The 18,038-nt window shown below is 38.1% G+C and overlaps 1 protein-coding gene across 1 annotated transcript in view; it reads left to right on the top strand.

The window, feature by feature from the left end:
• The window catches only part of Snoo (Sno oncogene), a 94,071-nt gene continuing 76,033 nt past the window's right edge, over window positions 1-18,038 (top strand). The window contains exon 1 of the mRNA XM_017157762.3: window positions 1-2,009. Within this exon, the coding sequence (XP_017013251.2) occupies window positions 963-2,009 (1,047 nt within the window). The 5' untranslated portion in view covers window positions 1-962. The remainder of the gene's footprint in view (window positions 2,010-18,038) is intronic.

Below are 18,038 nucleotides of genomic sequence, written 5' to 3'. Positions count from 1 at the left end.
TATACGTTTTCTCGCTCTCAAACCGTTCGGACGTGTCGCTCTCCGTGCGAGGGTGTGTGAGTGGCGAATAAAAATATCGAGGAAAAAGCTCGCACGTGCGACGCTTGCAAAAAAAAGTAATAAGAAAGATATATATTTTGCGAAGAGAGGGCCCTGCAAGGCGGAATCCAAATAAATATTCAATAACGAGTGCGAAAATAATTTGCAAGCGCAAAAAAGATTTATAAATAGTGCATCAACAACAACAACAACAGCCTCAGCAGCACAATAAAAGAATTTGTCAGGCGGCGTTTGTTTTTGTTCTCCTTCTCGCTCTCTCTCTCTACCGCACTCGCTGTCTGCTCTCCTCTCGCCCTCTTCCGTCTCTGTCTGCCGGCCTTCGTCGCGTGTGTGCGTGTGTCTCCGCGTATCCGTGTGTGTGAGTGTTTGCAGCGCAAAGATAAAAAAGTTGAGAAATTGAGATATACGAAATGAAATACAAAAATTCAACTTAAGGAATTGCGCCGGGAGAAATTAATTTATGGCGAAAATTTAATAAGTGCAGGGCATAGAAAAAGTGCGCACAAGTTTAACCGAGCCGTCTAAAGCCGGCCGATATATATTTCTAAAAATACGACTGAAATAATATCGAAATATTCTAAACACGCGACAAAATAAAGAAAGAAAGAAAAATCCTGTGAGAGTGTCTGTGAGCTTAAATGCCGTCGGCAAAATGCTAAGTGCGAAATGCCACAAAATTAGTTAAACTAGCTGACGAAATCAAACAAAACGAATCAACAAATGTGCCAAATTGTCAAGTGAAGGAATCAGACAGATTAGCCTTTAAAATAATATAAAATCGCTTTGCAAGGGTATAAAAAACAAATAATTAAATAATTAATAACTAGATAAAAAGAAGGAAAATGTTGCAACCCTGAAGCAAACGAAACTATATCCTTAAATCGCTTCAAAATGGATTGCTAATGCAGACCGAACGATCGGAACTTGGTTATCTAAAGTATCGCCCAAAAATGACCGAATACGTGACGCCCATGATCAGCACCGTCTTGAAGAAATACCAGACGAGTGCCACGAAATCGCTCCAGGGACCGGGACACACCCTAACCTCCGCCGGTGTCCTCGATATTGCCACCAATGGAAGAAGTGACAGTCCTGGCTTGAATGGAAAATGCCAAGCGTCTTCGCCGGTGGTGGCTCTAATAAAAAAGGAAATACTCAGTTCGCCAGAGCCGCAGGAACTGCATCATGAATGTTCCTCGCGGGGCACGCCCCCCCAGATATATCCACCCGCCACGCCCCCACGGGAACTCTCACAACCGATTCTATCGGTAGCGGATTCCGGGTGTGGCGAGCTCTACGAGACGAAATTGGAGGGTAAAACCATTGGATGCTTTTCCGTTGGCGGGGAAATGAGACTCTGCCTGCCGCAGTTTCTCAACAATGTCCTCAACGATTTCTCGCTGGAACAGATCAACAGGATCTTCGATGAACTGGGCATATACTGCTCGCAGTGTACGCCCGATCAGCTGGTGGAATTTAAGGCCGCCAAGATCCTGCCATCGGATGTCAAGGCCAGTGGCCTGATCACCCGCACCGATGCGGAGCGACTTTGTGCGGCCCTACTCCATCGATCGGACCGGAATAGCTATGTCCCCATCGAGAGTTTGTCCAAGGGAGCCCTGAGTTTCCACGTTTATCACAAGTGCTTTGGCAAGTGCGAGGGCATCTGCACCCCCGACATGTACTCGTACCAGAAACCGACCTGCATCAAGTGCCTGGAGTGCGACGGTTGGTTCTCGCCACAGAAGTTCGTGGGTCATGTGCATCGGAAGTTCGAGAACCAGACTTGTCACTGGGGCTTCGACTCCCGCAACTGGCACGACTATCTTCATGTGGCGCTGGATGTGGAAAACCGTGAAAAGTACCAGATCATCCTCGATGAGCTGAAGGAGGTGGAACTGAAGGAGATGCACAAGCCGCAACGGGAATTGGATCACAGAAAAACAAAGGTGAGCTAAAAGTTATTTAAGGTTTTTTTTCAAATTACTCTAAAAATAATGACATTCTATTTATTTATAATTTTCCCCTTCTCTCGATCTATTTTCTGCGCTACAAATAGGATTTTTCGTTTCCCTTTCGTTATAATTGAGCCCAATCGACAAGTGTTATTATTGGAACTATAATATTCACCTTGTTGGGCAGGTCAACAATTTCCCAGAACGAAGGGGATTATTATTAACTTGATAATCTCCCCGTCTTTCGTTCGCTCAATTATTACTCTCCCCCATTTTTATGAAGAACACACGTTTCCCCAGCCCTGATCTTAATTTTAATTATACTTATACCCATGCATATGAACGAACGCCCCACGCCACCAGAACAACAAATGCGATACAAATACGAAAAAATTTCAACGGTGGCTACTGCGGCTCCATATTTGGATGGCGACGACGACTTCCATTCACATTCACATTCGATCTTCTTTAACGACACTTTGTGTTTGCTGTTAAAAAGACATAAAAAGTACAAAAACGCAACGCACAGAATAATGCAAAAAGAAATATACATGTAATATAAAAACAAAATTTCACCGCGAGCCATTTATAATGAATTCATAATAATTATAATTTCAATGCAGCTGCAATTTATGGCGCTGGTTTGGTGGTCGGGGTGTAAAACATTTTTTTTCGGCTAGGCCATCTTTTTTCTGATTATTTATTTAAACTACTTAATTTTATGCTTAAACAGCGCTCGCGAAATATTTTCACGCAAAAAAAACAATAAATAATACATTTTTCCGCTGCAGAATTTTTGTCGTTTATTTTTTTTTTGGCAATACATAGTTGTTGTTTAAATTGTTGTAGAGCTGCCACTGCATTTTGTGGTTGCCAAAGCGTCTGCCGCATTTCGGCATGTTTGCCGCCGCGACAGCGCAGCGACGAATGGAGCTTATTTTTAGCTTTTCGCTCAATTTATTTTGCCCCGTCTGCGCCTTGTTTGAAGCCTGCGGACAAAAGGCTTTTGATTTTGTTGTCGCCGTGCGGGATATGAATACCCTGTAAAGGGTGGGGTGTCAAAAAAATCCGTAACAACCAAATTTCAACAAAAATTCAATCTTAGAGTCAAAAAAAAATCGTTTGAAAATCGATTTAAAAAACCAAAACCACTTTTTCGAAAATTTTTTTGATGGTTCTGAAACCAACGGTCATTAAAAGACTTCTGTAAAGAATTCAAAAGCTGAATTTATAAAAAGTTTAATTTCTGTGTTTTTGTTGAATTGGGTATAATTTGTAATTTGTGTAAGGAAGATATATTCGCCAAATTCCTTAAGAAGTACATCTTATGTCCTCTTTTGCAGTCAAGGGTATTTTAGGTTTCGAAACCTCTTCTTATATTTATTTTTATTCCGCGCTTAAAGTTGTGTGTGTGCCATGAAAATCCGCTTCGACCAGCTTCAATGTTAAATATTCAGCAAATAATAATAATGAGCCAGTGCGAGCGAGACAGGCGAGGGTGCGAGCGGAATGGGCTGATAAGCGGGGGGTTGGGGAGGGAGCTGTGCGAGGGGGTAGCAACAAAAATAAATCGCAAACCGGTTGCCAACATTGTCTGCTGTGAAGTCTCTGTACTTAGCTCGGGGTTTTCGTTTTGGTTTTGGTCTGGGCCCTCGTCTCGTTATGGGATGTGGATGTGTTTTCCGTCTGGCAAAGTCGGATCCAATCGGATCGGTTGTATTGGATCGTATCTGAGCAGAGCCCATGGAGGGATTCCATCGGGAGCGTGAACGGGAATGGAAGTGGAAGTGGAAACTGAAGTCAAAGTCGCAGATACAACAAAACAAACGGCTTGCGGCACATTTTGTTGCGCAAAAAAAGAATAAATTCAAAGGGGGATTATAAAAAAAAGAACACAATTTTTGGTAAAGAAAAAAAACTTCCAAGGGATTAACTGAAAATGAAAAAAATTATACACATAAAAAATATTTTAATGTAAGAAAGTACGCAAAAGCAGTCAAATAAAGTTTAAAAGTGGAAATGGCTTAGCATAATTGGTAAATCTAACTAAACTAATATATTTTGTCAAATTCGACTGTCCCTCTGTACTCGCTTATATAAAAACTGTTGCCAAAGTCCCATTTTGGACTTTGTCATTGAGTCCAAGAATTCAAATTTCGAGTCGCAAATTTTTGGAATTTCATGTTTTGAAATCAAGCTTATTTGTTTGTTATGGCGGCGCCAACAGGTTTATGTTTTTTTCTGTTCGTAACTGTTTTGTTATTTTTCTGCTTTGATTTTTTCGGTTTCGTGTTGCTCGCCTATCGCTCATAAAATTTTTAAATTTATGCTAATCTCTTTTATTATACTTTTTGTGTTGGCCGTTGTCATTCATCGTGTTTTTCTGGTTGTTCGAATACGAAATCAAACGGAATCCATTGCACAGCACGTTTCTAAACAGAAAGAAAATAAAAATGTGGGTAAAAGCTCCTAGTAATTTCTTGGTTGTCTTATCAATGTTTTTGGGCCCATTTCTGATAAGCTTTGTGCTCTGTTGGCCACGTTTTTCGCAAAATCCGAAATCGAGTCAGGGCTTCGTTTATTTTTTCCATCTAGCTATGATTAAGTTGAGTTCACAGTTGATAAGAAACGGTTAAAGTTTATGCGTTCATGTCGCCGCCTCACTTTTACGAGGCGTATTAATATTTTATGAACGCGTATACGCCATGTGGGGCCATCATGAAATTCAAATAAAATTTACTTAATTTGCTGGGGATTCGAAATTGGAATACCAAACTGATCTGTCTGTTATGTCATCTGCTAATTGATAAATCATGGAGAATGTGTTGCGAAAAATGGAAAAATCTGGAATGAATAGCATAGTGCGAAGTTTAATTATCAAAAGGAGGTTATACAAGATCATTTATATAATTAATCATGAGAACTATGCGATACTTAAAATGCAAAATTAAAATGTACTACAAGTTTATATTAATTACTATACAAGTTTTTAGTGTTATGCTTAATAAAATGTATTTTTTAATACTTATAATAGTTCTCTTTCATCTAGTTTTTCACCTAAGATGAGATCTTAACTAATTGCATCTTAGATAAGCCCAACAAAAAGCAGCGACTTAACCTGATGGATCTGTCTTATCTCACTCCCTGTACAATATATTACCCCGCAGGGTTTTCGCATTTTCCAGTCCTCTGTGTCTCAGTTTTCCTTCCTCTTCTACTTTTCCCTCTTTTCCACTGCCAGCTGTCAGTTGGCGATTTGATAAGCGCGATAAGCAAAGAGCGATCTCTTTCAGTGCCTCCCAGCCGGACAGCCCTGCCCCATTTCCCCCTTTTCCCCGCCCTCAGTTAGCAATATATTGGACTGTGGGCAGGTCTCCAGACCGAACTTTTCCCAACCCACCCAACTTGTCATGTGATGTTCGCTTGTTCTTTCGCTCTGCTGATCTTTTCTGTTCTCCTTGCTGTTTTTCATTCTTTATATGTGTTTTTTTTGCTATATTATTATTAGCAAAAACTTAAGACACACGACAAGGCAAGCGAAGAGAAACAATACAGTGGTTTCTGGGAAAGAAATATAATTAAAAAAATAATTTTCAATAATATAAAAATAAAAAATTGGAACATTAATATCTCGCCTAAAAAGAGTCATCTTGAAGTGTTCAAATAATGCAGTTAAAACAAATTCCGTAAAATACTACTTGAAATTGAATAGTCTCGAATTAAAAGCTTACCAAGATTTCTCTGAGTAAAAAATCAAGACTGTCGCCCTTTTTTCAGTTTAACTTTGGATTTCTGCAGTTTTTCAAAGACCACTGTACATGTTTTACCATACTGCAGGAGGTGCGGCCTTCTAAATGCGATTTGGGATGAGGAGGATGTTTAGAGGGGGCGGTGGTGATTCGTTAGTGGGGAAGGTGTATTCTCCGCTCTGTACATCGTTTTGCTTTTTTGCATACATTTATCGGCGCCGTTCTAGCTCTCCTTGTTGTTGTTCAAAGAGTTGTTGCCTTGGTTGTTTTCCTTGTAGTTCTAGTGTTCGGTGCCTGGGACAGGTGTGTGCCGCCATCGGCTGTCCCCCTCTAAAGTCTTCTTTTTTATAGACAACCTTTTTTATGCGTTGTCTATCGCTGATCTTACATCTAAATAGGCTGACGTCGTCGTCGCTTGTTATTGCAGTTCCGTTGGTGGGCTAAAGAAGAAACCCCTTTCCGTCTAACCTCCCTTAACCCATTCCACCCAACAACCTGATTTCCAGACCCGTCTCGAGATCTCCTCCCGCCTTTTGCCCCCTTTTCGGTATCTCTACCACTTAACAAAATCATTCTCATGTTTATTTTAATTAAAGCTCACATATTTAATTTGATCTTTCGATTTCGTTATTGTTGTTGCTTTCCCTAGTCAATCATTTGATTTGAGCGATGTTTTGCATATTTATTCGCTCGGGAGTGAGCAAAAAATTAGTGAAAATATTTAAATAGCCCAAACGTGTTTAAACAATTTATTTTGCCTCGGAACTAAACAAAAAATTGGTGAGAGATTGAGGATAAATGTGTGATGAGTAGGTGAAAATGGTTGTGTAAATGTTTTTGCGTGCCTTTCATCTAAATCATTTCTGAAGTATATTAGTTGAAGGAAGTTTTAAATTAAAAAAAAATGTTCAGTAATTAAACTTTTTGTAACTCAAAAATATTTAAAAAACTGAAAAATATATATAAAAAAATAAATAAATTTTATTAAAAAACTTTTATAGCCTTTCAAAATTTAAGAGTATTTAATATTTTTAATTTTAAGGAATAATTACAGATAATGACACAACAGAGAATTCTTGGGCTCACAATTTGCATTCTAAATGTTTTTTACGCATTATTCCAACCAGCCATTGACCTCGCTCTGATCTCGTTCCCATTGTTAATTGCTGTTGTCGAATAGGCTTAGCGAATTCCAAAGCAAACGTATTTATATATTCATTTATATAATATTCAATAATTTTTCAGTTGCAATTGAATCGGCCATCTGAGCTGATAATTTCGAACAAAAACGAGGTCGCCTTGACTGGCCGGTTTTTTCTTATCAGGTGCTTTTTCTCTCCGGATCCAGAATATATATCAGTTGCTATTTTCCTTATCTCTCCAGTAGCTCACCCCTCTCTCTTTTCCCGATTCCCTGGTGCAGTTCTCTCTGCTCCATTATCCAGTTATCTAGACCGGGGGTCAGCATTAACCCACGTCTAAGCGTCTTATTCTCCGGCAGACGTGACAAAATTTGCATGGCGATTAAATCGGTAACCCGCTGTCTTTTCCTCCCTGTCTAGCCCTGTCTCTGTCTTTACCTTATCTGAAATCTCTGAGCTTTGGGCCAGCATTTTTTTTTTGTGTTTTGCGCATTGTTTACCAGCGATTTCCTAGTGTCATTTCCCATCTTTCCTCAGTCTCTTGTCCAGCATTTCCGTCGCAAGTAGACGGTGAAAAGGGGAACGCACGGAAAAAAATCAGATAATCTTTGCCATATAAGTTTCAAAAATGTTATAGAAAAAATATAATAATTTTTTTTAAATATTTACTTATACCGCAGGTCTAGCTTGTATAGTTTCCGAATAATATTTATTAAAATTTCTAAAAACATTTTTGTTCTGTGCAGAAAAGGGGAGGGGAAAGGGGGAGGCTATGGCTATATAGTTTACACCTGGCACAGGTGACTGGCAATGACGACTTGCTTCACTGGTTAGGCTTGCAAAAAAAAGTGAAGTGGAAGGGGTTTCTAGTCTGGTTTTGGTTCTGGGTCTTGAACTTGTTTGCTTCCTTCCTATTTGCTTAACGGTCTCCCTGCCTCTTCTCCCGCTATATCTATTTTATTCGTCTCCCCTTGCCAAGTGCTTTTCTTCTCTTAACAATCATCGCTAATTGAGCAGGCCAAGCCAAGTCTAATAACAATTCACATTTTCGTAATAATAGATGTTTGGCTCGTAATTATTTTGACAATCTTTGCAAATTAGAAAAAATATGGTTTGCATTATTCAGACAGTGTATAACAGCAGAAACAAATTTCTTTGCAATATTTTCAATACAAGTGCCATGTGAGCGATAAGGTGGCAACTTTCTACAGATGTTTATCTTTAAGATAAACACAATATATTTGACGGGTATTGCGTTTTAAAATAGTATTACTTTATTTGTATGCACTTTAAAGAACTTTTACTTTACAAAATGTTTTAAAAGCTACATAATTGAAGCCTGAAATAAATGATCTTAGCTAGAATAGGACATTCGCGCTTTTTTTGTTAATTCCATATACTAGTGTGTATTTATAAGGCTTTATGTTATATTGCATTCTGAAAATATTTTCCCACGCTACGTAATTCCCTTTCCAAAAATACAATTGTTGCCAATTTTTCATACCGAAAGCGAAAATTGAGATTGAAATCAGTGAATGATTGGCCGAATAATTAATTTGATATCTTCTGGCCTCCAATGGGTTTATGCCAGCCCACTTGGAAACTTAATCGCCACAATTGTAATTTTTTGATTGACAGCTGTTGTAATTTAAAACTTGACATTCGTTTTATAGGGCAGTCTGATAATGATGATGCATGATCTAGCTTCTTGATTTCCCAACCTCCTCCCATTTTCCGCCCTCTTATCTGTCTCGTTTTCAGCTGGCTTACATCTTAATCTTTATCCCCGCTTTTCCGCAGCCTCAAAACTTTCACACGCGATGTGTGATGACGAAAGAATCAACGAAAAATTCTATAACAATTGTCGAGTTGTTTTTACTCTTTTTTTTTGTTTGGTTGTTTTGAATTTCAACGGCTACTCGTGTTGAGCGCTCAGAGAAATTCTAGACGTTTAAATGTCATTGTTGTTGTAGGTGTTTCTGCGGGGTCTCGTGATGTTGTTGTTGTTGCTGCTGTCACTGTTGCAGCCGCTTGTCAGTGCGCATGAGCGAACATTGAGCAGCAGCAACAATAATAGAAGCAACGCCGGCAGCAATAACTAAAATACACAGTAAAAATAAATCAATTTAGCTTTTATTTACCTAAAAAATGCATTTTAAATCCAATTTCGGAATATAAACAGTTGGCTAACCTTTATTAGTTTATATAAACTGAGGGGCTGAAAAACTTGTCCGTATATTTATTTATTTATATAAGCAATGTACTGCTGTATATTCATTTATACATTTGTTGATTAATTGGACTAACCAACTATGGAGTATTTTTTTAACGATAATTTCCTTTCCGGTTAATCATTTCGAGTTAAGAAATATATAAAATATTTTTTCAGTAGTAATATTTTACTCAGATTATGAACCTTACTGAACTTAATGACGAGATATTCATATTATGTTTTTAATAATTAAAAAACTATCATGGCTACATTATTCAAATTACTTTTAAAGTAAAAAAAATCTTCGTAAAAGCCTAAGGAACGGGAATTTCTGTTAGTGTATAAACAAAGTCAACGTCAATTGTAAATTTATCGCGACACGGCGGCAGAAAGCAACAACATCAGCAGACCCCAAGCGCAATTTTCCTTACCTGCCAAACAACCACCACCCACCCCTGAATTTCCACCTGGTAACTCGGCTTGTTGTAAATGATATTGTCGCCACACCAATGCAAATACATGTACACCGACAGAAGCATTTGCATAGTGACTGCCGCACTCTTGTTGCTGTTGCCGTTGCCTCTCCCTCCCCCACATTCGCCCCACCGCCCTCGTTTTCCTTCCAATTCGATTCGCCACAAAATGCAACAAACCACAAAAGCAACAACAGCACCAGCAGGAGCAACTACAATAACAACAGCGCTGACGCTGCTTATACACTTTATAAACACGAAACTCAAATCGGGCCGTATGATATTGACATTGAAAAGGCTAAAAAAGGGTCATATAAAAACGCTTTTGTGTATTTTGTATTTTATCATGTTGGAGGAATTATTAAACTCAAATCCCTCTTAAAAAATATTAAGAAATAAAGAATAATATTCAATATAAGCACAGTGGATATATTTCTGTGAATAATTTTTCTTATTATATTGGCGATATCATAGCTATACGTATGATACCGCTTAATATTTTTCTTGAATGGTTTATCGAACATTTTGTAAAGGTAAATAATCTTAACCGATATTTATAATCAGAATTTCCTTATATGATATTGTGTTATCTATATCATAAATTCTCTGTGTATGGCTTAAAAAATGTCTGTGCTGAATATGATTATTTCTTATAGAGATCCACATTTAATTCAACTCCCCAGGGCAATGTATCTTCGTTAATTGCGGTCGAATTAGTCATCTGTCTGTGAGCTGTTAGACCCTCTTTTAGATACCCCTTTCGCCTCCTCCTACCTTCATTTGTTGTTGCAGTCAGCGAACTATAAAAATCGTACATTGTTGCGCCTCCCACTCGAAATCCCGCCTCCCCCATTGTTGCCTTGCATATTTTTCTTGTTTTAATTGGCGCACGCAAATTGTGCACATAACCTCAAAGTGGCTATGAGCCCGAACCCTCAAAACCCAACCGCTTTTCACCTTCCCGGCAAACCAAAGCCAAACCCAAACCCAAACCGTAACCCAAGTTGATGATGATGATGGGAATGACGTAGACTGTGCCCGTGTGCCTCTGTCTGTGTCTCCGTCTCTTTCTGATATCATATCCCTATCTCTTTCGGTTTAAACCCGGGGAGGTCTTTTGGAACGGGCACGCGACTGGCGACTTGCGATGTTGAGACACTCTGTTCGCCGCTTAATGAAATATTAGAAGCTGACGGGGCGACGAAGACGACACCCAAAGTGGGCTGAAAATGCAGGCGAAAAAGGGGGAGGGGTTATATGGGTGGGGGTACCCAGATTCGTGGCTGGTTCACGTAATTATAACGTAACGTGCACAAGAGACGACAAAGTTGCCAGTGTGTTTGTTGCCTCTACTAATGATGAGGACAGGGGTTGTGTTTTTGTAGCTGTAATTAATGAAACGTTTGCTGCACTCTCGTCGTCTTTTCTCCCAGTCTTTCTTCGGCTTTTTTTATTAGCTTTCCAGATCACTCAAAAAAATATTTTGTTTATTTTGACTTTACTCTATGAAATATATTACGAAAATCAATTATTAAAATATTTGAAAAAAAGTTTTGTTTTTTCCGAACTGATCATAGCTTTCATATCAATAGATATTTGTAAAGATTTTTTCTAGGGTCCTAAAATTTGATCTGAAAATTCTATAAAATTTTAAAATGCTTAAGTCTTTTTTTTCACAGAAGAACATTTTTTTTACTAATGTTATTTTATGACTGATTTTTTATGTTTTCCAGGGTAACTTTTTTTTAAGTGCACGCTCACTGTTGTTTACGGAAATGTTGAGACAGCGCAAGCCAAGCAAGCGACCTCTTTATTGAGCCCTCACCCTACACTTTGCTCTACCACCTCCCACTTCCCTCTGTCTACCATCACCACCCCTTTTTCCGCCCAAACCTCCCCTCCCCAATAGGTGCTTCTTCTTCTTTGCGCACTTGACGCCGCATTGTGCAATGTATTGACTTTTTACACGTGACAGGCAATTGACGAGTTGCCATTGTTGTTGCTGCCAGCTCGTGTTGCTGTTGCTGCCGTGCTTGAGTTGCTGTTGCTGTTGTTGTTGTTGTCGTTGCCGGCATGTGTCTGGGGCATCGCACGTCTAATTGCTGTTGCTGTTGCAGTTGTTGCAGTTGTCTGACCCTTTGCCGGCACATGTATAAATTAATAATTATGTGTAGACTCAAGACAGAATCAATCGTTCAGGTTTTCTCGGGTGCTTTTCCGTCTGTTCTGGACAGACTTTTGACCCCATCGTCGGCAGGCACGCAAATTGCAGGTGTGAACTTGAGGTGCCAAATGCAACGGATGTTGCTACCGTTTCGGCTTCCTAATTACTGAATGCATTGAAACATTATGGTTTAAAGTTTTTAAAGTGTTTTTAAAGTAACTTTTGATATGTAGAGCTTAAAAAAAAATCAACAGTTTGCAATTTCTCTATTTCTGTTTTCTCTTCAAAGCATCCATATTGTCAAAATATCTAAAATATCGATAATATCGATCATTTTCCAGCTGTATTTATCACCCATAATAATAAAGATTTTACTGATAGAGTAGAATTCCTTACGTTCCGTGACTTTCAGATATTTTTTCATTGACAAGATTTTCATATAAGCTTTATATTTCAGATATTTTTTCATTGACACGATTTCCATATTTCAGATATTTTTTCATTGAAAAGATTTTCATAAAAGCTTTATATTTAATAATGTAATATCTCTAAGATAGTGTTGTTGCTGTCTTGGTCTATTATCTTGGAGTTTCTGTGATTTCTGTTATTTTTTATGAAACCTAGCTGTTTTGCCTAATGTTGCTGTGGTGTGTTAAGTTGCTGCTCCTCGAATTTGATTGCTGCCACTGATCGCCGCTATTTCCGCAGATCTTTCCCACTGCAACTTTGATGCCCCTTTGCCCGACATCTGCTGCTCATCAGCTGAAAGTGGTTAATGGTGCTGCCCCAGCAACAAGTTCAAAGTTTTTTTTTTGTATTGCCCGTCGCTTGTTAAACTTCGGCAGTTGCCAGTTGCAAGTTGCAACTTGTTGGCATTGCCTGTTTTAGTGCACAATTGCCGCTGGCCACGCCCCGAAAATCGCCTACTTTGCGCCTCAATTATGCCAATTGCCGCTGCAGCAGAGCCATGACCTTAAAAAGGCAGCATGGAAATTGTCTGAGTCGCTAGCTCGTTTCAGTTGCCGCCTTCGCAGCCCCACCCCCTTTGGCCCCTTCCTTTCAGCCCCTCCCCCTTCCACCCCCTCCGCTTTGAAAATGCTGCAGCTGTTTGATGTGCGTTGCTGTCGTCGCAGTTGCTGTTGTTGTCTGGCAATGTCTTCGCCGTCTGCTGTCGGGCCATTTGTGCCTGCACTTAGAGAAATAGGAAGTACCTACGAATTAATGCCGAATTTCGGATTTTAATTTCGGAATTCTATGTCAAACCGAATTCGCTGCACTCTCAACCCTCCCAAAAAATAGCCCTTCTTTTATAGTTATAGATTATAAGATATATTTAATTGCTGAATTTTTTTCCAAGTGCTTAGCACGAGTTATGCAATTCGTAGCCAAACATTTGTCCGGCCAACAGAAGAAAGAGAGGCAGAGAAGGGAGAGCTGGCGAATTTTGGTTAAATATTTTAAGTGGTTCTTGCCATGCGCTCTAAGGTTGACTCGAAACTTAACGCATTTGACCCACTAAAAAGGAGGCAACAGTCGGCTGTGCCATAGCTATAGATGGGAAAAATGTTGGCCAAGGAGAGGGTGCACACGGGCGGGGAAAACGGACCACCAGACCACCCGACCAGACCAGACCATGGCCAAGCAATTTTCCATCGGTTTTGTTTTTCGCTCTTTTGCCATTCGCATTTTCAAGTTAATTACGCCTCGCATTGTTGTCATTCATAAGAGTTCTCGCTGGGACGGTTGAGGACAGATGAGTCAGTCACCTTGCCACCAAAAAACATATTCCCCATCTTACAGATGAAATCCAATTGAAATCAGTCCACACAGCTCATCCAAGTTTCTCTAGAAATTCGTTTGAAAGAATTCTTCATTCAGACTGTGAAAATGCGGTGGGCGTGGTCGACGACGGCGAAAAACGACAAGCGACAAACAAATTTGACTGCCAACACAGCGGGAAGATTTCTAAATATTTTCCGTAGCTTTTTCCGAAATGTATAAAAAATATTCGGCCGCAAAGTGCAAACAACTTGAATATTTTCTAATTTATGACCATTTTTATTTGTTGCTGCCGGTCTAGGAAATGCCTAGAGAGTAGGGTATTTAAAGAGGATGTTGGTTTAATCGTATAGAATGTTTCACATCTTTTAGGCAATTTAATTAGACTTTCAAACTTAGTTTTTTGCCTGAAGAAATTTTAAAAATTCTTTAAAGGGATTTAAAAATGTTTTTACTTGTTTTTTGTTTTTAGGTACCTAAAATTTATTTTATATATTTAGTTATTGCCCTTTATAATTTGAATTAATTTAGAAAACTCATTAGAATCTAGCGCATACATTCATGTGTATATATCCTGTCGTCATTTGGTGTTTCGCTTGTCTTGTCAGCGACAATTAGCTGACGTCGCCGTCTTTGTGGTCGTTTAAAAATACACAAGAAAAAATAAATCAAATTTATGCCGTGAAAATATTTCTTATATTTGCTGATGAGTATATATTAATGTTCAGAACATCAGTTCCCCCTCCTTATAACCTATGCCAAATTGCGTATACGCGATGTTATCCCGTGTTTAATCGCCTCTGTAAAGATCTGAAAGATCAAAAGCTAATATTGTAATGATGCTGATGGGTCGCTTTTTATAGTTTGCAGATGAATTGAAAAGATTTCCACCGTAGACAAGAGCGTAAAACAACCCTAAGCACTTAACCACAGAAGCCAACCCCAAGAAAAAAGACAAAAGTAAATTGCGTTGCTCGACAAACAAAGTGCGTAAGGGCCGAAAGACAAAGCAACACCTTGGGTCATGCGGTACTCTATATGGAACATATTGGAATATATTGCAGAGGGGTTGTTATGGAAAAGTTCTGAGTGCGCGTTTGTGTACTTAAGCTGCCATTATATCATTTTCTAATAGACCAAAGCTTTGAAAAGGGGATACCAGTTACAGTCAATCTTCTGTAAATTGTACTTCATTACGCTGAGTTTTGTGGACTTAAGGCTAAATTTAAATTTAGACTTCAAGCTAGAAAAAATCAAATAAGATAGGTATACTGAATAATAAGAAGACAATATTATTTACTCAATTTATATGAATTTGTTTTAATAAAAGCATTTCTTAAATATATATATAAATTTACTAAAATAGAAATCAACAAATAAATGGTAAATTTTTTATAATATCGGGGTTATATTAAAAGATATCTATAATGTACGTGTAAAAGTTTCACTTTTCTAGGATCCACTGTTCTTTTGGCAACTAGAATAATGCGTAGCTCCCTAACCTTATTTCTACCCTTACCCAATATGTTTTTCCCTCTGCCTTTAAAGTTCATCAACTTTTCTTGTCGCCCCCCTATCTCTTTTAATTTATTAGATTTTCCCTCTGGCTGGTGGCTGCTATCGTCATAAGATCTGTAAATAGCTACTGCTCTTCCTGCCCCTTTGGAAACTAGGGGTTCCCCAGTTGGGTTATTTAAGCCAATCTGGTTCGATATCTAAGTATAGAAAGGAAAGGGGGCGGGCGAGCCGGAGCACTGCCTGAAATATCCTTGAAAGGTTAAAGACATTACCAATGCAGGACATCGTCACCATTGTCGTTCTGTTCTGTTCTCTGCTTTCCGTCTCGCTCTGTGTTTCTTCCACTCCTCCTTACCTTTTCGCTCCTTTTCCTTGTTCGTTGTTGAACTCGTTTTCCAAGCCATGCGGTCGCTGCCCCTGGCCTTTTGTTGCTGCTCCTTCGCCTTCCATCCAGCGCATTGTTGTTCTCAAGTTCCTTTCAATGACAATGCGTTTGGGACCCCTTTTTCGCCCCTTACCCCCGCCCCTGAGCATTTTTGTCGTCATCAGTACAACGCACTCTGAAAATCCCTTTTTTTTCTGCTTAAGGTTATGTGATGCCAGGGTCCAAGTCAAAGGAATGGAGACCAAAAAGCAAAGTAAATTCAATTTTCTGAAACATTTTATTTTACGATTTTTATACTTGCTTAAACTAACTTTTTAAAATATATGAAAGTAAAAATATTTTTTTTGTTAAGAGAGTTAGAATAAACGGACAACTTTTAAGTATATTATCATATAAAACAAATGGAAATCAAATATACTTTGTTCCAATGTTATTCCATTAGCCATCAGAGACTTAGAAAGGATACATATCGCTTATAGATAGAAATACCATTACACATCACGATATGACACCTCATAAAATTCCCAAATCATAAGTTCAAAATTTATAGGTTTTCTATTTCAATAAGCATTATTTTTCATGTGTTCCATTTGGAAAAAATCAACTCAAATACAAAAACATTTGCTGCGCAGATAGGCGTTTTTCTGTATCTCAGTATACGCCTGACTTTGTATCTGTGAGATACTTGGGCCAACTGGGAATTAGTCGGCATATAGCGACGAGACTTCGGCGACGACGCCTGCGAATTAATGCCGCCGACATAAATTATAAATTAAGACAATTTTAATTAAAACATTTGTTGCGGAGCTTTTTCAAAACTTTATCCCTCTGTCTGCTCATCCAGACTTAGTTTTTGCACTGAAAATATATTTGGAACATACAATTTTGTTTTTATCATTTAAATAATTATACATATTTTTTTCCATAGCCTTTAAATGTAATTGTTCTTTTTTGTCTTTTATTTGCTTTAAATATTTCGTTTTGCTTCGTTTACCATTCAATTCTTAACGACCAGTCGTTGTATTTGTTGTTTTTATTGCTGTTGACAATTGGCCAAGCGCCAATAATTTTCATACATTTTTATACTGTCATTGCTTTAGCTTTATTTGATTAGCACTCGCTGTCTGTCTCTTTCCCACTTAGCACACATTTTGCCTTAGTTACGTTGCTGTTGATTCTTGATTAAAGTGTATATTTAAATATATGAATATATATGTGCAAGCTGAGGCGTGTATTGCTTTAATTATTTGCCCCAGGTCTGGGCTCTCTTTTTAGTTCATCGCTCACTCGTTTCATTTTATTTGCTTGGCAATAATTTCTTAACTTTTTTTGTTGCTTCCTTTTTCATTGAATTTGCCGCTTATCGCCGTAGTTCTTTTCTGTTTTTGCGTTTGTTTTTCTTGCTCTTGATTTTTATTTATATTTGGTTTTGTTTTCTTTAGTGTTTTTAACAAGTTTTGTCTGGACTTCGTCTTCTGTCGCCAGCTGAGAATTTACAATTTGTATTCAAAGTTGATAACAAAATTGTAGCGGCATATCTACTAAAGCTACTTTGACTCTCATATGTTTTTTCTATGATAAGACTATTTTTCTCTCTTTTTTCCGCGTCGGCTACTTGAAGTGCTAATATTGTAGCTTTTTGGGGGTTATGAGTTAAGTGTGTGTGTGTGCCTTATAGAAAACTACTTTAATCCATATTTATTGCTCAGCTCATTGACAAATGCAGACCGCTCGTTGGGGTCAACGCCAAAAGTCATCACTTTCAAAAGAGCTTCCCCCTATTTGGATTTTCTACAGGCAATATGTGGGTTATAAAGGGATCGGGGGTCTGAAACTCAAATGGGGCGAATTATGATGGTTCCCGACAACGAAAGCATTAAAAACTAATTATGCGTATCTACTTTTGGGCGCGTGGATTTCAGAGATAGAAATGGGTGGGGGATCGTGCTTAGTGGAGTGTGGTTCGCGGGTCAAAGATCAACTAGAGCAATTAAGTAAGGTTTTCAGGGAAGATAAAGTGACAAAAATTAAGGGAAATACTAAAAAAGTAAGTGATAGTAAAAGAAATATTATTTTAATACAGCATTATTAGGCTTTGCAAATTTTTAAAAATTAAACAAACTTGCAATATTTGTAGACCAAGATAATTGGAAGATCAATACAATTAATTATACAGTTACATAAAATATAAACATTTTTAAGAATAATATACTGATATTAAAGGGAAATAAAACTACAGAGCTTTGACAATAAAAATCCTTTACGACTTTACGATTTAGCTTCTAAAAGTACAGAGAATTTATTTGAACAATCTTTAGATTCTGCAATATTTGTAGACCAAGATTATTGGAAGATACATACAATTAATACTACTTAAAATATAAACAATTTTAAGTATAAAATACTGGTATTAAAGGCAAATAAAACTACAGAGCTTTGACAATAAAAATCCTTTACGACTTTACGATTTAGCTTCTAAAAGTACAGAGAATTTATTTGAACAATCTTTTGATTCTGTGTCATTAGAAACGGTCTGTAATATTTGTTTGCAGGTCTCTTCCTGCACTTTCTTCAACTTTATTAAGATCTCCCATAGAAATA

This window comes from Drosophila takahashii, chromosome 2L, assembly GCF_030179915.1.
Source record: "Drosophila takahashii strain IR98-3 E-12201 chromosome 2L, DtakHiC1v2, whole genome shotgun sequence".
In the NCBI taxonomy this organism is placed as follows: Eukaryota; Metazoa; Arthropoda; class Insecta; order Diptera; family Drosophilidae; genus Drosophila; species Drosophila takahashii.
The sequence above is the reverse complement of the archived record's forward strand: the minus strand, read 5'-3'. Positions and strand labels throughout refer to the sequence as shown.